General features: G+C 49.5%; 10 protein-coding genes across 10 annotated transcripts; 4 read left to right on the top strand and 6 right to left on the bottom strand.

Annotated features, from left to right (window-relative positions):
• Positions 1-58: 58 nt before the first annotated feature.
• On the bottom strand, positions 59-1229 carry B0J16DRAFT_382569 (Arp2/3 complex, 34 kd subunit p34-Arc-domain-containing protein; the record flags this gene model as incomplete). The annotated part of the gene is made up of 5 exons (XM_046131251.1): positions 59-141; positions 191-340; positions 390-812; positions 870-1111; positions 1168-1229. 5 exons carry the CDS (start codon positions 1227-1229, stop codon positions 59-61), a joined length of 960 nt encoding a protein of 319 aa, XP_045984613.1.
• A 286-nt stretch (positions 1230-1515) lies between these two features.
• On the top strand, positions 1516-4443 carry B0J16DRAFT_354790 (WD40-repeat-containing domain protein; the record flags this gene model as incomplete). The annotated part of the gene is made up of 2 exons (XM_046129392.1): positions 1516-1532; positions 1584-4443. 2 exons carry the CDS (start codon positions 1516-1518, stop codon positions 4441-4443), a joined length of 2877 nt encoding a protein of 958 aa, XP_045984612.1.
• Positions 4444-5018: 575 nt separating this feature from the next.
• On the top strand, positions 5019-6089 carry B0J16DRAFT_99652 (uncharacterized protein). Its single transcript, XM_046134820.1, has 3 exons — positions 5019-5246; positions 5302-5513; positions 5570-6089. Exons 1-3 carry the CDS (start codon positions 5149-5151, stop codon positions 5995-5997), a joined length of 738 nt encoding a protein of 245 aa, XP_045984611.1. The 5' UTR covers positions 5019-5148; the 3' UTR covers positions 5998-6089.
• B0J16DRAFT_337814 (3-hydroxyanthranilic acid dioxygenase) lies at positions 6065-7078 on the bottom strand. Its single transcript, XM_046127391.1, has 3 exons — positions 6809-7078; positions 6664-6739; positions 6065-6615 (listed from the first exon to the last, which is right to left on the bottom strand). Exons 1-3 carry the CDS (start codon positions 6838-6840, stop codon positions 6181-6183), a joined length of 543 nt encoding a protein of 180 aa, XP_045984610.1. The 5' UTR covers positions 6841-7078; the 3' UTR covers positions 6065-6180.
• Positions 7079-7296: 218 nt separating this feature from the next.
• On the top strand, positions 7297-8608 carry B0J16DRAFT_337811 (Ctr copper transporter family-domain-containing protein). The gene is made up of 4 exons (XM_046127390.1): positions 7297-7560; positions 7610-7793; positions 7999-8086; positions 8142-8608. Exons 1-4 carry the CDS (start codon positions 7456-7458, stop codon positions 8257-8259), a joined length of 495 nt encoding a protein of 164 aa, XP_045984609.1. The 5' UTR covers positions 7297-7455; the 3' UTR covers positions 8260-8608.
• On the bottom strand, positions 8609-10236 carry B0J16DRAFT_370617 (NUDIX hydrolase domain-like protein). The gene is made up of 3 exons (XM_046130370.1): positions 9750-10236; positions 9393-9609; positions 8609-9341 (listed from the first exon to the last, which is right to left on the bottom strand). The coding sequence occupies exons 1-3, from the start codon at positions 9987-9989 to the stop codon at positions 8659-8661; spliced, it is 1140 nt and encodes a 379-aa protein (XP_045984608.1). The 5' UTR covers positions 9990-10236; the 3' UTR covers positions 8609-8658.
• A 198-nt stretch (positions 10237-10434) lies between these two features.
• Positions 10435-12409, bottom strand: B0J16DRAFT_337807 (uncharacterized protein). The gene has a single exon (XM_046127389.1). The coding sequence runs from the start codon at positions 12263-12265 to the stop codon at positions 10574-10576; it is 1692 nt and encodes a 563-aa protein (XP_045984607.1). The 5' UTR covers positions 12266-12409; the 3' UTR covers positions 10435-10573.
• Positions 12410-13141: 732 nt separating this feature from the next.
• B0J16DRAFT_284530 (EXS family-domain-containing protein) lies at positions 13142-14739 on the bottom strand. Its single transcript, XM_046124025.1, has 2 exons — positions 14453-14739; positions 13142-14398 (listed from the first exon to the last, which is right to left on the bottom strand). The coding sequence occupies exons 1-2, from the start codon at positions 14541-14543 to the stop codon at positions 13272-13274; spliced, it is 1218 nt and encodes a 405-aa protein (XP_045984606.1). The 5' UTR covers positions 14544-14739; the 3' UTR covers positions 13142-13271.
• A 1398-nt stretch (positions 14740-16137) lies between these two features.
• Positions 16138-17302, top strand: B0J16DRAFT_99550 (uncharacterized protein). The gene is made up of 3 exons (XM_046134819.1): positions 16138-16888; positions 16947-17103; positions 17166-17302. The coding sequence occupies exons 1-3, from the start codon at positions 16306-16308 to the stop codon at positions 17230-17232; spliced, it is 807 nt and encodes a 268-aa protein (XP_045984605.1). The 5' UTR covers positions 16138-16305; the 3' UTR covers positions 17233-17302.
• Positions 17123-18158, bottom strand: B0J16DRAFT_99537 (uncharacterized protein). Its single transcript, XM_046134818.1, has 3 exons — positions 18033-18158; positions 17797-17971; positions 17123-17684 (listed from the first exon to the last, which is right to left on the bottom strand). The coding sequence occupies exons 2-3, from the start codon at positions 17968-17970 to the stop codon at positions 17373-17375; spliced, it is 486 nt and encodes a 161-aa protein (XP_045984604.1). The 5' UTR covers position 17971; positions 18033-18158; the 3' UTR covers positions 17123-17372.
• Positions 18159-18720: the final 562 nt, after the last annotated feature.

Here is an 18720-nt window from a genome sequence, read left to right as displayed (position 1 = left end):
ACCAAATCGGTCGTTGTGTAATATTGCGTACACAGGGACTCTCCTGTTGTACCAAAATCTAATTTCCTTGCACCTTGAAGGTTCTGCCACTGGCAGTCTTCCTCTCCTTCTCCTCGTTCTCGGGCCTGGCACGGCGCAACACTGGACATGTTAGCTCTGCGATTGCACCGACTCAATGGGCAATGCTTACCTTGGAGGAAGTCGGCAGTTCGCTTTCGCATACGAGAGTGGATATAAGCTTTTGAGGCCTTGATATGGTAATGGAAGTAATCGCGGAAAGTCTGAATATGAGAAATAACATCGGTCATGCGCTGAGGAGTGAGATGGCGAGGGAAAAGAACTATGATACAATTAGTTGATGCCCCTATTCGCGGTGAGTTTGCGCTTACCGAAAGTCACGTAGCCGATATCCCCGGATCCAGTGTTCTGGATTCCTGGGACGCCCTGCAGTTCAAGGGGAGCGTCGTTCCTGAACAAGACTTGAGGAGCGTTTTGAATGGCTCTTCTTCGGGCATCGACGAACTCCTGAATAAACACCTTACCAAATACTCGATCGGTCTCTTCACGGAAGACGGTGCTGAAGATTACGGTAACTCGGTCGTGGCTGGCCTTTACATAGATGGCTTCCTCCTCTCGGTAATGGATCGCCTTAACTTCACCTCCCTCTTGGACTCCCTGGGGAGCGTCTTCGGAAGAGAACTTGGAGGCTTCCTCCTTCAGTGCGTAGTGCTCCTTGTAGGCTTGCTCGAATGGGGCGGCCATGGCGTTGCGCTTCAGGAGAGCGAATTTGAGAGCCAGCTCGTTGCGTTCCTCTGGTCAATGGTCAGCATTGGAGATTTTATAATCATAGAGGCCACAAATTGCTCTACCCTTTGACTCTGGGAGGTTCTCCAAGTCCACCAAAACAGAGAAGTCATAGCCGGCCTCGACAGCTGTCACATAGTTGCCGTACTCTCGCTGGAGGACCTCCTCAGCTCCATACTTGACAAGATCGGGGAAACATCGTATTTGGATAGACAGGAGGATCTGGGTCTTGGTCTCGGGAGTCGAGATATGGAACGTAACGCCGTCGAAGTCGCTGACCGTCTGGTCAATGGAAGCGGGAGGGGCTCTGACGTACGATCCATTAGCTCTCGTTTCGAGACATTTCGATATGCGCAATCTTACCCAGAGAACCTCTCAGTCAGAACCGACTGGATCAGTACGTTTTGGTAATCTAGCAGAAGCATCTTGTTGATTGAGTTGTATGCGCTCCCCTTTACTCTCGTCGATACTGGAGCTTAGGTAGTACGGGTACAGTAGGTGACGCCTGGTAGTGGGGCTTACGTGGTGAGCGTCGAGCTCCCAGCCATCACACGTGACAAAGAGCTTCGCTGTGGAGCAGGTGGATGCCCTCTTATCGATAAGAAAATTTCCCACCTCGTACCTTTCCGCGGCGGATGTAAAGAAAGATTCTGGGATCTTTTTGTTAGACAAAATTGAAGAAGGGCCAATTCTGGTCGCAACCGCGCAAATATGGTCAAGTCATACTTGTAAGTTGATACAAGCAAGTAAGCGACTCAATCTAACTCTTTTTTGAACAGAAAATACGAGCATGGCAAGTCCTTTGGCGTCGTCGCCTCGGCGACTTCGAACCTTGTATGGTCTTCCAAAGACCGAACAGGAACCGGCGCAGGACAGGCGATCGTCGCCGCGAACGAGGAGGTTCTTTGCTGGGATATCAAGAAGGGCGAACTCCTGAGCCGCTGGAGAGATGAACGATGCACGGTGCCAGTGACTGCGATCGCGCAAAGCAAAGCCGACAAGGACGTCTTCGCTGTTGGATATGAAGATGGTAGCATTCGACTCTGGGACAGCAAGATTGCTTCTGTTGTCCTCAACTTCAACGGACATAAGTCAGCAATCACAAAACTCGTATTCGACAAGTCCGGCTGCAGACTTGCCAGTGGTTCTCGGGACACGGACATCATCATGTGGGATCTTGTGGCAGAAGTTGGTCAATTCAAGTTGCGAGGACACAAGGATCAGATTACTGGCTTGCAGTTTGTTGAGCCAGTCGCCCAGGTTCAGGATGAGGATGGTGCTCAGGCCATGGTTGTCGATGGTGAATCTACCCACGAGGGCTTCCTCTTGACAACTGGCAAAGACTCGCTCATTAAGCTCTGGGATCTCTCGTCAAGGCACTGCATAGAAACTCACATTTCGCAAACCAACGGCGAGTGCTGGGCTCTGGGCCTTTCGCCAGATTACAGCGGATGTGTCACAGCTGGAAATGACGGCGAGATCAAGGTTTGGTCATTGGATGCCGATGGTCTTGCGCTCAGCGCCCGCCAGGTCGACACACCTGCTGCAGCCCAATATCTCCAGGACCGTGGGACATTACATCGACAAAGCAAGGATAAGGCAACCGAAGTTGTGTTTCACCCCAAGAAAGACTACTTTGCCGTTCATGGTTCAGAAAAAGCGGTCGACGTGTGGCGTCTGCGATCCGAGGCCGAAATAAAAAAGGCACTGGCACGTAAGCGAAGAAGACGTCGTGAGAAGGCGAAGGATGGCAAGGCGACCGAAGAGGAAGCGAACGGTGAAGAGGATGTCTCAAAGGCCGATATCAGCGATGTGTTTATCCAACATGTCATTGTTCGAACTGGAGGAAGGGTTCGCTCGGTTGACTGGGCCGTTCCAAGCGGACAAAAGGATCTTCACTTGCTGGTAGGAACCACAAACAACCTGCTCGAGTACTACAGCGTTTCGCGCAAGGACAAGAGTGATAGATCGAAGAAGGAGGACGCCCCTGAATATACCAGAGCTCTATCCGTCGAGTTGCCCGGTCACCGAACAGATATTCGAGCCCTTTCGCTTAGCTCGGACGACAAGATGCTGGCTTCTGCCTCCAACGGTAACCTGAAGATCTGGAATATCAAGACTCAGAACTGCATTCGAACATTCGAGTGTGGCTACGCCCTGTGCTGTGCTTTCCTTCCTGGAGACAAGGTCGTGGTTGTTGGTACCAAGAGCGGCGAGTTGCAACTCTTCGATGTGGCATCAGCTGCCCTTCTTGACAGCGTCGATGCCCACGAGAAAGCAGTCTGGTCGCTGAGCGTTCACCCCGATGGCCAGTCTGTGGTTTCCGGCAGTGCTGACCAGACTGCCAAGTTTTGGGATTTCAAGATTGTTCAGGAGGAGGTTCTCGGTACAAGGAGAACGACACCAAAGCTCAAGCTGGTGCAATCAAGGACACTAAAGGTTTCCCACGATATTCTCAGCCTCAAGTTCTCACCAGATGCAAAGCTCCTAGCTGTTGCCCTCTTCGACAGCACCGTTAAGGTCTTCTTTGTCGATTCCCTCAAACTCTACCTTAACCTCTACGGCCACAAGCTCCCCGTCCTTAGCATGGATATCTCATATGACAGCAAGATGATTGTCACAAGTTCGGCCGACAAAAACATCAGGATATGGGGTCTCGATTTCGGTGATTGTCACAAAGCCCTGTATGGCCACAAGGACAGTATTCTGCAGGTTGCCTTTGTGCCGCACAACAACGATGGCAACGGCCACCACTTCTTCAGTAGCAGCAAGGACCGCACAATCCGATACTGGGATGGTGACAAGTTTGAGCAGATTCAAAGACTTGATGGCCACCACGGAGAAGTGTGGGCCATTGCCGTGTCGCACAGCGGAAATCTTTTGGTCAGTGCCGGCCACGACAAGAGCATTCGGGTCTGGGACGAGACCGATGAGCAGATCTTCCTTGAGGAAGAGCGCGAGAAGGAGATGGAGGAGTTGTACGAGAGTACCCTTACCACATCCCTGGAACGCGACGCGGATGCGCAGGATGAAAACAACGAGGTTGATGCAGCGAGCAAACAAACTACAGAAACTCTCATGGCTGGTGAACGGATAGCAGAGGCACTCGAGATGGGTATGGCAGACTTGAACCTCCTCAGGGAGTACGAGGAAGCCAAACTTACAGATCCGCATGCCCAGCCCCCTCAGCGCAACCCAGTCTTCCTCGCCCTCGGCAACATCACCGCCGAAGCCTACGTTCTATCTGTTCTGCAGAAGATCAAGGCATCCGCACTTCATGACGCTCTCCTCGTCTTACCCTTCGCTTCCGTCCCCATCCTATTCACTTTCCTCAACATCTTTGCCATGCGTTCCATGAACATGCCCCTGACATGCCGCATTCTGTTCTTCATGCTCAAGACGCATCACAAGCAGATTGTTGCAAGCCGCACCATGAAGGTCATGCTCGACGGTATCCGCACCAACCTCCGCGCTTCTCTAAAGCGCCAGAAGGACGAGATGGGAGTCAATATTGCTGCTCTCAAGGTTGTCGGCATGCAGATTCGTGATAAGAGTATCAAGGACTACGTTGATGAGAACTGGGAGGAGGAGAATGACGCTAGGAGTGCTAAGAAGAGGACATTTGTTCACATTGCTTAATGTAAGAGACAGGATTTGAGATTTCATGTAGAGAAGGGCAAAAAGCATATATTTTCAGGTACTATATCCCCGCTGTTACCAATTTTCCATAACGCCAAAAATTCAAAAGAAACGTTCTACAATAACCTTTCTGCTACTTGCCTGTCTAGAGTAGGTCACTTTATGATAGTTTAGACTAACACGTAGAGTCCTATATTATGGTAGCCTAAGCCTTAGAAGACGATTCCTCTGTTAACCACCTGGTCAGGATCATCCTGATCGAGCCCTGGTGCAAGCACGGTCAGTATGTATCTCATGAGCTCATCTGCGAAGGTAAGAGAAATACCAGGATCAGCAGCAGCGTAGCGGATCATGATGAGGATAAAGCCTCACGACACCGCACTTTGGCGCGCCACCGTTTAAGATCGCCACATCGAGGATTCCATTCTGTCGCAAGGTCCGGGTTGTGTTTGAGAGACTACTCTACTGCGAAGTCGGCGATGGCTTCTAGTTCTATCACCGAAATATAGCTTACCCTGGAGCATTTACATTACCTTTCGGGACTCAATCTCCGAAACTTTGCATCGGAGCATGTGTCCGACGCTACCCAAGGTATTCAAACTGAAGCTCAACCATTGACTGCTTCACCATCAATTCAAGAAAACCGATCATCTTCTCTGTTTATTATTTCTTGTTTCATTGTTTCTCATCAGGATAACCGCGACCATGTTTGCTCTCAGACGTACAATGGCCAACATGGCCCCTCAAGCTTCATCAAGCCTTAAGCAAGCTGGAAAGGTCATTTGTATTGGCCGCAACTTTGCGTATGTCCCTAGATGTTCTCAATCGTTATGGCATATACTAAAATTTGTTTCTTAGGGAGCATATTGCTGAGCTCAACAGCGCCAAGCCTAAGCAGCCCTTCTTCTTCCTCAAGCCTACCTCATCTATTGTCCTTCCTGGCGAGGGTGCTGTTCAGAGGCCCAAGGGCATTGAGATGCACTATGAAGTCGAGTTGGCCCTCATCATCGGCAAGCTGACTCGAGATCTTCAAGCCTCTGATTCTCAGGGCGCCATGGACGCTGTCAAGGGTGCGCGATATCTTGTCCTTGTCAGAAACTACGGAACGCTGACATCCATACTATAGCTTACGCTGTCGCCATTGACTTTACCGCCCGCAATGCCCAGAACGAGGCCAAGAAGAAGGGTCTCCCATGGTCAATCGCAAAGGGCTTCGATACTTTCCTGCCCATGAGCAACATCATCCCCAAGACAGCCATCAAGGATCCTCACAACGTTGAGCTCTTCCTTCAGCTTAACGGCGAGACCAAGCAGCAGGGCTCGACCAACCTCATGATCTACCAAATCCCTCGTATCCTGAGCGACATTTCAAAGGTCATGACTCTTCACCCTGGTGATATTGTCCTCACTGGTACACCTGCTGGTGTCGGCCCTGCTGCGCCCGGTGATGTTGTGCGCGCTGGTTTGAGGATTGATGGAAAGGAGGTAGAGGAGGGTGCTATTGAGATTCCTGTTGAGGAGTCTACCAGTTCTTACTCCTTCTCCGAGACTTAGATGCACTGTAAAGGCTTTAAAAATTTGAAGTATTTAGAATCCAATATCATAATATGAAAGGCAGCTATTCGAATACCGTGGCATGTTTCTACCTCCCCTGCCAGGACAACACCAACACCACCCACCCATACGCCTTTTGACCTGTCTTGATGCACATGAGATAATGATGCATACTCTATATTATCACTCCAAGTTGGGATCCTGAATACTCCCCGGCTTCGGCGCAACATCAGCAAGCGTACCACACTTGGAACAAGTCCTCTTTTCGTCGCTAGCCTTAAAGTCCTCCACAGCCGCCTTGATCTGGGTTCCCAAGTCTGTACAGTGGAATGCAGCCTCGTGAACAACCTCACCGCACTCAGAGCAGTACCAGCGCATTCGATCGAGTGAATCCTTGGGACGGCGCTGCTCGAGGACTACCCCAACGGTGTTTGCAAAGCGGACAGGATTGTGAGGGGTGTTGCCAGGAAGAAGAAACATGTCGCCTTCACGGATGATAATGTCGCGGAATTTGCCATCGTCGACGACTTTGAGCATCATTGCGCCTTTGTATTGGTAGAACCATTCTGGGGTTTGGTTGATGTGGTAGTCAGTACGAGCATTAGGGCCACCGACGATCTGAACATGATTAGCTGCATTCAACGCATCAAGTGAAGATGAATTGACCATGACGCTGAAATCTTCATTATAGACGCAATAGTTGTTAATGGGCGGTTGTAGAAGATGAGAGTTCTCTTCAAGCCTATTGCTCATACGAGTTGGTTAGTTATTTCAATCCTCATGTCTAAATTTAGTCTAGTAGTTGACTCACCACTTGGGCAGATTCACTGGAGGTGCAAGCATCTTGGATATCGTCTTGGACTCTTTGCGGATATATCTGAGGATCTAAATGGAGTGAGAGAAAAGAAAGAGTTGTGATTGAAGTTAAGGTTAATGGATATGAATGAGGGGCGGATAATTTGTAAGTGAGTTGCGGATGTCACGGGAGAGGCTACGACGTCTTCTCTTACCTAGATAACCAATCTTTGACTATATGGAGAGAATATATAGGGAATCTATTATATCATCACCTAAATGTAATTCTAGTTAACACTAAGTCTATGATAGTTTACACAAGTACATAGTATTAAGTAAAGCTCTATTCAGTAGCTCCCCGCTGTAGGCGCCGTAGGACAGACAGGGTCCTCGACCCCTCCCACTGAAATATGAGCTAAAACATCAGGTACATGCGCCATCACCAATTTCTGAGTACATCGTCAAGTACCTACTGTCGCGTCATTCCTATCACCCATGCGACAGCTAACGTTTGGTGCTCCCTCGCTATCGACCGACCTCTAACCAGCATCTAACGTGTCCGCCTGACGTTGCGCAAGTTTGAGCTCGTTTTGATACTCGACCGACTTTATATACTCTTCAACATCTTTTACCTTTGACATCGATATAATCAATACATTCGCAATGGATCACGCACACATGGATCACAGCAGTATGGACCACGGTGGTATGGACCATGGTGGTATGGACCATGGCCATGGAGGCATGAAGGACATGTGCAGTATGAACGTATGCAACCCATATCCCTCGCAAAGGGACAGATACTGATCCTATTCAGATGCTCTTCACCTGGGATACTACCAATCTCTGCATCGTCTTCCGTCAATGGCACGTCCGATCAACAACCTCGCTCCTCGTCTCCCTTGTCGCCGTCATCCTCCTCGCCATGGGCTACGAAGCCCTTCGATCTCTCTCCCGCCGCTACGAACAAGCTCTCGATAACCGCGTCCGCGCTGCCCCCAGTAAGCTCCCGTCTCTTTGTCCCCATCCTCTGCACGGCCATTGCACACAAGAAACCCCAAGGACAAAAGAAAACAGAATGTTGCGCTATATCCTCTTGCCTTGTCTGAAAACTGTCTGGGGGATAATCTCCAAAATCGCACCGTTGCTAAGTCTTGCCGTGAGGTCTTGATGGTCCTGTTACTGAATCGACTCCCATCCTGCCAGGGCAATCCCAGGGACAAGCCGACCAGCGCGCCCACCTCATCAAGGCCATCTTGTATGCCCTACAGAACTTTTACGCTTTTATGCTCATGTAAGTACCTTAGAACCCCATCTTGGGGAAGGGCGAGCGAGTCTAACAAAGACAGGCTTGTCTTCATGACATACAATGGTTGGGTCATGATCTCCGTTTCACTTGGCGCATTTCTCGGATATCTGTTCTTTGGACAAAAAACCTCTGCCACAAAGGAGAACGCATGTCATTAAAGAGTTGAACCTTGTAAGGCAACGGTTGCGGAAAGGCCCCATGTGATGCGGCGTTGCCGTTGGAACAACTCAAAGTCTCTTTGAAGTAACTACGTACCTACCTCAGCATCCGGGCGAAATGTCAAAGAGTAGGCGTTTGACTTAAAATCAACGCAAGACGTTTTCAAGATATGCTAGGATAAGAAGGGAGAACTTGGGGATATCTCAACCTGAATTGGCCATGTGCTTGACGTGCTGCTGTAGCTAGAGTACAGCCACACCACAACTCTATTGTCTTGGGCTTAACCAGCGTGAAGTTAGGGATTGCAAGATCTAGAATTAATTTGCAAAATTGTCAACGAGTTCAAAATCCATGCTCTAATGATTCATTAATCATGCTCTCTATCTATGCAAGCAATGCTACATCTTGGCCGCCTCACCAGACTCAGTCTTCTTTTCCTGGGGCTTTTCCTGAACCTTCTCCCCAAGCTCCCCCAAACTATCAGCATGTGCAATGATATCCTCGTCGCCAATATTGTCGTTATGCTCAAATCCAGGCTCTTGAGCATATGCAATTCTCGCCGCATCCACTAGAATACGCGCTGTCATACCCCAGACCTTGAATCTACCGTCGGGCTCTTCTTCCTTCTCTAACTTCTCAACCAGTTGGCTTTGTTCGCTGTCCTTTCGAGGTTTGGAAATGCTCTGATTGTTAACGGGTACATAAAAGTTGTGCACCCGCCATCGATGGTCTTTCCATGAATGCCAAAACCCATCGTACCATCGTCCTTCAGGAAGTACCTCGCCAGGTCCGGGAGGGAGATCATTCGCCTGGAGGAAATTGTAGAAAGGTGCGCTGAAGACAGCTGCGACTTCGCGTGCGTCCAGCCTGGGGATCATAGTCTCATCCACAGTAGGAGCGGGTTCTCCTGCTGTTCGCTGGTCTGCATGTAGAAAAGCAACACATGGTCTCACCACGAGATGAGTCCGAGCCAGAGAAGGTGGCAGATAGCACAGATGCTCTACACGGAATGGCTTAGGGAGTTTGGAATCATCCATGGGTAGCCCGATCTCTTCCCAAGCCTCTCTGCGTGCGATCTGGACTGTGCAATGTTATTAGTAAAGAGTGTCAACTCTTGGCAAAAATGTCTTACATGGTGTCTCTTGGGCGTCATCCGCCTTGCCTCCAGGAAAGGCGGCATGACCAGAGAAATTCCTCAGGCTCGCGGCACGCATAGTAATAACAACGCGCAGGTCACCTCGTCGGTCAGCATACAGCAGTATTAAAACAGCAGCCCGTCTCCGGACCGGAAGACGGTCCCATAGCGGGAATGCGGGAGGTTTGTAGGCGCGGAAGCGAGCAATAGCGGCCTTGCGAGATATGATGCTGGTTAGCAATCTGCAGTATACATGAGAAGAATCGGATAGCAAACGCATTGGAATGGAACAGCAGGCAACGCAACGCAGAAAAGGGATGTGAATAGACAGATAAATGCGGAAGGAAAACTCACAGCGGACATTGCGTTCAAGGGCGACATGGTCAAAGAGTCATAATACAGCGACGCCTCTCCCTCGTTGATCAGTTCCTCCCTAACGTTATCCCTCGCAGCTTCACGAATACCCTTCTGCAGCACCTCAACAACGTCAGCGTCGGTGATGCTGTGGCTTTCTGTCTCGGGCTCTGGCTCCCGCTCAGACTCTGTGTCTTTAGAGGGCTCGTTATTGATTGAGGCCCCTGTATCGTGGATCATTGTGGTGGGTGATCAGCAATGCAGAAACTCTAATCACCTTGAGAGAACAAGATCGACGCCCCCAGCTTGTTCCTCAGGTAAAGTTTCTCGTCTCTTTTCTTCTCGGGCGTTGTTTCCTTTTGATTCAATATTAGGTTGTAATAGTCTAAAAGTTGAGCCTTGAAATGGAGATGGGAATGGAGATCTTAGATGCCTCGGCCTCGAAGCGGCTCCGGCTCCGGATCTGGACGGGTCTTGATTTGTGGGGGTGGGTCTCGGAGGAATGAGCCGTGGAAGCTGGAAGCTAGAAACCAGGTTCTGGAGGGTAGCACAGAGACATTGATATGTGTAGATTGGAATCTTTTCATGAATGGTCAGTGAAAAAATGAAACTGTTATAATGTGAGTACTGCTGTCTTGGATATAAGTCATTACTTAATACAAGATCTGTTGAACAGAACTTCACACTCCTTTCAATGAAATCTGATTGAATTATATATCTAAGTGACTGTATAACCAAAATATTTTAGGGGAATCTCTCAACATGACGCCGCGCTAAATCCAATACCAAGCAGTACCTCTTTGAATCCAGGTCATGCTCATCATTCATCGTCCAACTTCCTCTTCCGGAATCACCTTGATCTGAGTTCTAAGTTGTGTTCTTCTCCTCTCACCTCTAGCAACCTGAATCAACCTCGCCCCGTCACGCGCACTCGTAAGTAAATCCTTGACCTGTACCCCTGATATTGAAAGAGTCTTGTGCTCCCGTATCTGCTCTGGAATTTGGGGCATTGAACGAGGTGTTCCCAGCTCAACCGATGAACGTTCCTCGCTCCTGCGTGAGAAGAAGTCCTTAAGAACACCTCGCACACTGCCATCGTCACCATCGAGTTCTTCGTCATCATCAATCTCGAACGTACTTCGAGGCGGAGATATCACGCTGGCAGCATCTGACGAGGGAGGGATTGATGGCGAATAAGGCCCCTTAGTAGGATGATTGGCGGCAGTCAGGGACGCTCGGCTGGAGCTGGCAGACAGAGCCGGATCCCTTTTTCGTGTAAATAGCGACCGCGCTGACACACTAAGTCGTCGACTGAGAGAACTGCGAGATCGAGTAAGGGGAGAGGTTCCACATACTGACTGGCGTTTGTCGTTGTTGGCCAGTCTAGTTGCGATTCGATGATACTCATCTGCTGTCTCAAGGTCGCTAAAATAGTTATAAGAAGAACCTGCTTGCCAATTGGCATCTTCGTCAAACGGGTCGTCCAGGTTCGGGGTGGGGTCTAATGCAGCCAACGTAGAGGCTATGCTACTCAGGTGTCTCGTCTTTTCCACCTGTAATGAGATAGATCCTCTATGAGTTGTCGGTGACTCTGGGGCTCCATAGCTCTGATTGCTCAGTACACTATCACAATCCGGCTCTAGCGGAGGCATACTGCTGTCGGAGGATCTCGGTTGGTAGCTCGCAAGTGGTGTCGGCTCATCGTCGAATATAGGCTCGTCTAGCGAGATGCTGTAGCCACTGGATGAATCGTCTCGAATGGATTTGGGCGAGATGGAAGGTGAATAGGGAGCATGAGTTGTAGGAGATGTCCAGTCAATACCAGGACCAATATCGTGACCGGTTATTTGCTGAATCTTTTGAGAAGATCGCCTTTCACGCAACGATGTAGTACCCGATATGCTCATCCGTGATGCGCGTTGTCTTGTCAGAGCTTTCGGGACGACCACAGGAGGCTGTTGAGGCAATGCCTTGGGGTCGTTTCCTGGCCCTGAGGTTTTCGGGAAGGCACTGAATCTTGCAGGTAGTCTTGCTTTTGATGACTGCCTTGATGGGATTGTCGGAGGCAGAGGCAAAGGCTTGTTGCGGTAGAGATATGCATTCTGTGGTGGCAGTACGAGTTCTATACTGCTTATTGGTCGTGCATAACTTGTCATGCTGACTGGCAGCATGATCTGATCGGAGAATCCGTTATTGTCTTGTGTTGTAACTCGATCAAGCCGATGTGGCAGAAGTTGGGGTCCGGCATGTATCATGAATGTTTTATCGGTTTGCAACTTTGCGGTGCTGGTGCGATGCCACAACTGGCAGCTGAATTCCCAATTGAACCTTATCAAAGCGCACGGTTTCTTGGATCTTGGTGATGAGTTGGCTTGGTTGCGATGACCCCGCTCCGGCAAACTACCCGTGAGAGTGCGAGATCGATATCGTCGAGTTGGCGGTAGCTCTGGAGTTGCAAGTGAAGCTGTAAGAGTCGAATGATTAAAGGAGAATAGAGGAAATCCCTCGTCCAACATGGACTCAAGTGCCCAACACCATCTTATGAGTGTCTCCAGGCAATTGTGAGTTTGAGCCGTCTCAGTTCGGCCTTGCGACCAGGCCTATGGCATCTCAGCATCGATCCATTTTCATCCGGAGTCACCTGGCACTTAGCGGGTTGTGGCGGGAGGCTTGAGTCTAGGCTCACTGGGCCGGGCGACACCCATCCATGGATATTGGCCAAAATCCTTTGTAGCATTCCAGTCTTGGTCGGCGAAGACAGACCGCCCGCGCCTCGCGAATTGTTCACAAAGGAAAACGCAAAAGTCTGTTGCTCACAAACAATTGAGGATGGATAGAATGTCATCTCTAAACATCTTCTGCATCTGGACGTGGCGAGCTGAACTGCCTGCACAGACAAACGCCAGCAAGCATCATGATTGTAAAACCATGCGGCCACAGATACAATGATCGTCCAAAGATCAACACCTCGGGCACGAGGTAAATAACATAACGCCATCATCTTCAAGGCCAGCTCTTTCACAGCTCACCGTAATGTTCTGGATTTCTCAAGACATCGTCTTTTCCGCATCTTGCTTGTTCGTTGGACCAACTTGGACTTGGCATGGCCTATTTAGTGCTTAGATCAAAAGCTTCGTCCGGGACGGGCAAGGCTGTCATCAATAGACGCGGGACTACCCATTTGGCTTGTGGCAGTAAGATCGTCAGGACATTGCCATGATGCTGTAAGGTTTCCCGATTACCGGGAATGAATGACCTCGTAGCATCTCAAGCCTTTGCTGACAAAACCCTTACAAAGTAGAACGCCTATGCATCAACGTGACCATAAGGCCTCTGATCGGAATGTTGTCGTGATGGATAGCAAGAACATGATACAAAGTGGTCCAGTTTCGGCCTGTGTATGGTCGGAAGTCGTTATTCAACATATCATTGAAAGTCGTAGTTCTATACAAAACTGCCCAGACGCCTGAAAAAGCCCCTCGTCTAGTTGTCGTCCCCTCACAAAAATTCTCCATGAAACCATTAGTCGTCTTCGTCATCCTTGCCCTGATAGTTTCCAAGTAAGATATCATCGACTCCAAGGCCTGTGGAGTTGTTCCTCAGCCATTCTGTCTCAACACGGAGGAATATCCACACCCATCGACGGAATACTTCAAGGAACTCGATGAGAAAGATGCCTCCTTCCAGATCGCTGAACTTGTCTAGACGACTGCTGAGCTTCATTGACCATGTGCATCTCAACATCAAGTCCATGCTAATAACGAGGTAGTAGAGATTAGGATTCCGAAAGACCAAGCGATCTCGCAGTCCAAAGGGGTGAGTAGGTGATTCGCGGTCCTGTCTCGAGGAGAAGAGAGTCATATCCCAATCCTTGGCCACGTCCCAGTAGAAAGAGTAGAGAGAATTGATGAGCACAGCAACAAGCCAAGCCTTGTGGAGGGCTGCCTTGGATTCGGGATCCTCGACTGATCTTTGCCAAGCACTGGTGATGAGAACCGGGAATGCCGTCGAATACTTGAGCGCGTTAGCCAGATGCTGACCTCCCCATCCTGTGGACTCTTTATATGGAGCCCGTCGAACACGAAAATACTCGATCAAACACTGGCGAAATCGTATCAAACTTGGCACTCCCATGATAAAAGGAACGAGAACTATCCCTCCGCAGTTGCGGTCAGGTCGTTGCGTGGAGGACCCTTGAGCCGTGAAGAACATGCATAGAGTTATAAAGAGGTCCCCAAAGACTTTGGCATATGACGTGAGAACATCAGCCAGCAGGATGTCTCCGAATTTTCCATCTTGAGGTTCAGCAAGTCCACCTATACTCACACGCCGTAGTGTAGCCAAAAATCGTCTTCTTCCACCACTGGGAAGGTTTCTTAGAGGAACCACGAACATCGCAATCAGAGCTGTGAGGTATGCCAATGGCATCCAGCCAAACGCGATCACACGCTCAGGTATACCCCATGTGCATAACCAGAAGAGAGATATCGAGAATGCGAATAATGTCGAGAGGACAATCGCCAGGCGGTACGTTGAACCATGGTGCGGTATGTGTTGCGGCGAGGCTCGTCCGGGATATCGAATTAGCTGAGGAACGTCGACGTTGAATGCATAAAGGCAGTGAAGGTTCAATCCCCAGCCCCAAACAGCTTCCTGACAGTTAGAAATGGATACGACGTTTGGAACAAGGTTTTCAGGCTCACCTAACGTTGCGATAAAGCCGACACGGTAAGGCAAAGGGAAAGCCAAGCTGAAAGAGTCAAGCCCTGGATCGACAGCCGGATCACCGTCCATTGTCACGAATCGCCATCGAGCGAAGATCACAAAGGAGTCAGAGTAGGGAAAAGTGCTCAAAAGCAGTGACAGAAAAATATTGTACAAGAGTATCAAAGAGAGGACTGCAAGATAAAGTTCATGAGGTCTTGCGACAGTCCAAGCTGTCCTCTACTGTAGCTGAGATTAACACGGGCGGATCCACATTCTTTTTTTCAGGGGCCTGGGATGTTATGCAACTTCTACCGATAAACGTCAAGTTCTTATCTTATCCAGAAAATCTTTATCTTATCTAACTGTACTGTGCTGCCACGATCGCCGCCACAGATCGCAACAGCCACATAGCTGACATAAGGCGCGCGGCTAAGATAATTCCGAAAAGCTCCACATGCATCCGAGCGCCTCACTTCGGGTCCACTAACCCACCTTACCATCCATGACCTTACATACTGTCTCCATGCTATTCCCACGTTGCTTTTTGGAGCCATGTTTAGTCCCTGTCCTGTTGGTCTTGAACGATCAGCGCTTGGCAACGTCAAAAAGGTCTTAAACGACATAGCGACATGCCAATATGGCAAACAAACTGACAGGTTTGCCGAGGCTCGGGGTATTCCGACCTGTTCTTCGCCTACTCTACCTACATGATCCTATCTCAAGTCAATGACAGGATCAAAAAGATGCAAACAAACATGGCAAGGGCTGAGAGATTGATCTACGGCGCTAGAATCCAAGTCGAGCTACAGCCGCACTTTCTTGTCAGGCCGTTGAAACAAGCCCTCTGGACCTTTCCGCGTCTGCACGACTGCATATCTTTGCTTGACGCTAGCGCTCCAGCCCAAAGGCCCTGGCCTGGTCCGGCCACAAGCGTTCCTCACCGCAGATCTAGGGGTTAAATCCGGCCTGTTACCATTCGCTAGCCCGACTTTTTGGAACTGAGAGAAGAGCGGCGGGACAGTGACTCCCCTTGCTCCGGCAGAACAGGTCTCCATCGAGGTACGGATACAGTGCAAGCTTGCGACTTGCTTTTGTCACTTCTCCCTTATCGCTGGTAGGCTGGGCCTGGCGCATTGCGCTATCGACTGATGGTCCAGCTCCAGCCAAGACCCGTTGGAGATTCACTAGGAGAAAAATTCTTTGCAATCATGGAATCATCCCCGGTCGAGCGGACTTACAGCCAATGAAGATCCTGGTCCAGTAGCATACCTGCAGAGTGGCAGCAAGCTTGGTGAGGGGGAATCGTATTTGCTGATTTGATTTGGTTCGATTCGATTCGGGAGACGAATTTATGCAAATCAGAAACAGGTTCACATCGCATCCGCTTCCGCATTCTTAAGTGTCCGGTGTCCCTCATCCCAAGCTCTTTAAGGGATGGAATGCTTTTATTACAAGGCTGAAAAAAGTATGTGGCATTGGACGATTCGATTAGCTTGGCCTTTACACCCCATTAATGGGCCCAATACGCCACTGTCACCTATAACTGACAATGACACAATAGCTTCCGGCTCTTTATTGACGGACCCTGCAAAGGTGAGCGCAGACTCAGCTTTCCACACCTGCGCTCCTGATGTATGCCGATAGACCCCGTCAGCCCTCCTTGAGGGCGTGAAGTAAAACGAGGTGTGGCTCAAATGCACAGAAGAGAACCCTGCCGGAGGCAATCTTCCTTGCTCAGGTACCAAAAATTCGGCGGCTCAATCGGCTGCCGACTTGAAGCCCCCCATATAGATTACCCAACCCTCTGTCTGACAGTTGGAGAACCCAACTTGGGTTCTTCATGGCATAAATGGATCCCTTATTATCCGAACCCAGACCTAGAAGTCTTGTTGTATATCCGTACATCATGAACACTCCACAGTCTTCAACTTTCGCCGCCGCCGAGTTTATTACTGAAAACCCCGGGAAACCAGTTCCACAGAAGCCTGTTCGACGGAGAGGCCTGAATGACCAGATAAGATGGGTTAGGGCGTGGATGGCCAAGTTGCCCCAAGGAGATGAGGACTGGGACAACAACCGACCTTCAACACCGGAAGACATTTTACAGTTGCATGCTCGTTTAACAATCTCCCACGTTGCGTCACGCCGAAATATGGACTGGCACACTCTCCTCGATGCTTACGCCGCTGCCTCGTCTGGATTTGAACCAGGAAGAGAGACTCAGACACATTGCATGGTCATGGTCGCGTTATGCCACGTTGCTCATAGCCAAGGTCTAACAACAGACGAGGTTATGACAGCCATGGCAAAATGCGTTAGTGGAGGGAGTGATACACTTAGATCCAAGCGATTCGCATTACCAAAATGTGTACAGATTGGAGACGAGCTCGCTGAAGTATTAGGGCCGCGGGCATATGAGCTCCCGTTAAGAGGTAAACTTTCATGCCCCCGCATCGAAGCAAGACCCTTTGTCCTTACCATGCTATCTAGTGAGCGCCTATTTCACCTTTGGCCAACATTTTACCGCCGAATGCTTCGACATACTGCGCAGGGAATCTGCGGTTGCCCATCGCCCGAGAAACAATCTGCCTTCAGAGGTACTCAGAATCCCAAATCTCGTTTATGATGTTTGTGACGGGAAAGTTAGGTAAACAGCGTGGTTATACCAATACTATAACAGCTCTCGAACTGACACAATGAACAGTTTAGAACAGATAGAAAGGGCCCTAGAGCCGGGTCAGGCGAAAGCGAAGGCGAAGGCGAAATCGAGGTCTAAGTCGAAGACGAGTATGAGACCATCAACGACAAGATCGACAGGCAGCCCGGATAGCATCAAATGGAGCATCACCTGTAGTGCGGATACGGAACATGACATGATACACATCATGAAATAGGAGTCGTGGCTGAAAACACAGTCTATTCTGGCTCCAGATGGAGGGGGATATAAAGAAACCTAATGTGTCCTCCCTGAGCTTTCAGCCCTGTCTCTCGGAGGTGAAGAGCGTGGGACGATTCCCATGTCTCCTGCAGCGAAGACGTCCTGTCCCTTGAGATGAGCTCGACATCGTACTTTGCGTTTCCGAGAGCCACTACAAGCGCTGTATATCCTTTTAGCAACGCTGAAGTGTTGCCTTTCTCCAAACGGAAAGCCTGAGGGCTAATCTCAGGCATTTTAATGTCCTTAACGACCATCCCGAAACTCCTTGCCCATATCTGGAGGTCCTCGGCCTAGCAAATATTAATATATATCCAAGTAATAGAATAGTTTTACTTTTTCGATGAATCATCTAGAAAATAACCAAAGAAAAGGCAAAAACCAAATTGAGGGTGTAGTATATACCATATCTCGTAAAAGAGCCTCACAGAGCAGCCCGCATGATTTGGGTAAGCCGTAAGTCAATAACCCTTCTCTCGTCTCGACAGGAAAAAGTGTCAAAACTTCTGTTGTTGCATCTTGTTGTAGAGCCTGAACATGAGGGCTCAAAGCCACCATCCTATACATAGGAGTTGACATCCTGGAATACTTTCATTCCATAGGTGAGTTGTGTGCCGCCAAGGGGAGATTTGAAGACCTACGGTACAAGAAAACACCACAGCTACCGAAGCCAAAGCAAACAGACGAGCAGGCAAAAGACAAAGCTAGGTTAGGCAGCTATAATTCATACGAGGATGCCTCAGGCTTTTCGGCAGATCGTCCGCGTATGGTGCTTAATGCTTCCGTCGTGAGTTCCTATGCGATGGTAAACCTGGTTCTAGGTGCCGCCGGAGAAAAGAGACAACATGTACTGTAGGTATCTTGCATCTGCTTCCCTACTGAGTATGCACTCTTATGCTTCTTGGCGGGTCTACATATAGAACAAAGGATCTTGGGCTATCATGCTACGAAACACTCCTCTCTTTTGCTATAACCACACCACACCAGGTCTTTGCCGAAAGTCGGAAGAGGCCAGGTCCAGGTCAGGACAAGGTCAGTCCAGTCCAGCCCATCCCGGCCGTTGAGTGACGGATCGTTTACTTCACAACGAAAGGCGATGACTGCATATGCCGCCGCTAGTTTCGAATTTAGTCAAGTTAACTCACATCAACTAGCAATCACGAAGTTTTACTACTGCTCAGGTCTCATGTTTGCGTGCTCCTTCAGCTGCAAGCCCGTAACTAGTTGGCGGAGACTGTGCTAGGATGGGATTTGTGTGGATGAGGCGAAGCCAGGCCAGACCTGGTCAAGTCAAGTCAAGTGAGGACAGGTCAGGTCAGGCGAGAACCA

The sequence above is a fragment of the Fusarium flagelliforme genome (assembly GCF_020744385.1).
Source record: "Fusarium flagelliforme strain FIESC 12 MPI-CAGE-AA-0113 chromosome Unknown B0J16scaffold_3, whole genome shotgun sequence".
NCBI classification, from domain to species: domain Eukaryota; kingdom Fungi; phylum Ascomycota; class Sordariomycetes; order Hypocreales; family Nectriaceae; genus Fusarium; species Fusarium flagelliforme.
The sequence above is the reverse complement of the archived record's forward strand: the minus strand, read 5'-3'. Positions and strand labels throughout refer to the sequence as shown.

What these genes read in the sequence shown, in the direction of transcription:
- B0J16DRAFT_99652 (XM_046134820.1), top strand. Translation starts at nt 5,149, where the DNA reads ATGTTTGCTCTCAGACGTACAATGGCCAACATGGCCCCTCAAGCTTCA. An exon ending in TGTATTGGCCGCAACTTTGC is followed by an intron (nt 5,247 to 5,301) that starts GTATGTCCCTAG and finishes TTTGTTTCTTAG; the next exon opens with GGAGCATATTGCTGAGCTCA. An exon ending in CGCCATGGACGCTGTCAAGG is followed by an intron (nt 5,514 to 5,569) that starts GTGCGCGATATC and finishes TCCATACTATAG; the next exon opens with CTTACGCTGTCGCCATTGAC.
- B0J16DRAFT_337814 (XM_046127391.1), bottom strand. Translation starts at nt 6,840, where the DNA reads ATGCTTGCACCTCCAGTGAATCTGCCCAAGTG. An exon ending in CCAGTGAATCTGCCCAAGTG is followed by an intron (nt 6,740 to 6,808) that starts GTGAGTCAACTA and finishes TATGAGCAATAG; the next exon opens with GCTTGAAGAGAACTCTCATC. An exon ending in ATGAAGATTTCAGCGTCATG is followed by an intron (nt 6,616 to 6,663) that starts GTCAATTCATCT and finishes AATCATGTTCAG; the next exon opens with ATCGTCGGTGGCCCTAATGC.
- B0J16DRAFT_337811 (XM_046127390.1), top strand. Translation starts at nt 7,456, where the DNA reads ATGGATCACGCACACATGGATCACAGCAGTATGGACCACGGTGGTATG. An exon ending in AGGACATGTGCAGTATGAAC is followed by an intron (nt 7,561 to 7,609) that starts GTATGCAACCCA and finishes GATCCTATTCAG; the next exon opens with ATGCTCTTCACCTGGGATAC. An exon ending in CCGCGTCCGCGCTGCCCCCA is followed by an intron (nt 7,794 to 7,998) that starts GTAAGCTCCCGT and finishes CCATCCTGCCAG; the next exon opens with GGCAATCCCAGGGACAAGCC.
- B0J16DRAFT_370617 (XM_046130370.1), bottom strand. Translation starts at nt 9,989, where the DNA reads ATGATCCACGATACAGGGGCCTCAATCAATAACGAGCCCTCTAAAGAC. An exon ending in CCTTGAACGCAATGTCCGCT is followed by an intron (nt 9,610 to 9,749) that starts GTGAGTTTTCCT and finishes ATATCTCGCAAG; the next exon opens with GCCGCTATTGCTCGCTTCCG. An exon ending in TGACGCCCAAGAGACACCAT is followed by an intron (nt 9,342 to 9,392) that starts GTAAGACATTTT and finishes AACATTGCACAG; the next exon opens with TCCAGATCGCACGCAGAGAG.
- B0J16DRAFT_337807 (XM_046127389.1), bottom strand. Translation starts at nt 12,265, where the DNA reads ATGTTGGACGAGGGATTTCCTCTATTCTCCTTTAATCATTCGACTCTT.
- B0J16DRAFT_284530 (XM_046124025.1), bottom strand. Translation starts at nt 14,543, where the DNA reads ATGGACGGTGATCCGGCTGTCGATCCAGGGCTTGACTCTTTCAGCTTG. An exon ending in CGGCTTTATCGCAACGTTAG is followed by an intron (nt 14,399 to 14,452) that starts GTGAGCCTGAAA and finishes ACTGTCAGGAAG; the next exon opens with CTGTTTGGGGCTGGGGATTG.
- B0J16DRAFT_99550 (XM_046134819.1), top strand. Translation starts at nt 16,306, where the DNA reads ATGGATCCCTTATTATCCGAACCCAGACCTAGAAGTCTTGTTGTATAT. An exon ending in ATATGAGCTCCCGTTAAGAG is followed by an intron (nt 16,889 to 16,946) that starts GTAAACTTTCAT and finishes CATGCTATCTAG; the next exon opens with TGAGCGCCTATTTCACCTTT. An exon ending in GTTTGTGACGGGAAAGTTAG is followed by an intron (nt 17,104 to 17,165) that starts GTAAACAGCGTG and finishes TGAACAGTTTAG; the next exon opens with AACAGATAGAAAGGGCCCTA.
- B0J16DRAFT_99537 (XM_046134818.1), bottom strand. Translation starts at nt 17,970, where the DNA reads ATGTCAACTCCTATGTATAGGATGGTGGCTTTGAGCCCTCATGTTCAG. An exon ending in AGGCTCTTTTACGAGATATG is followed by an intron (nt 17,685 to 17,796) that starts GTATATACTACA and finishes AATATTTGCTAG; the next exon opens with GCCGAGGACCTCCAGATATG.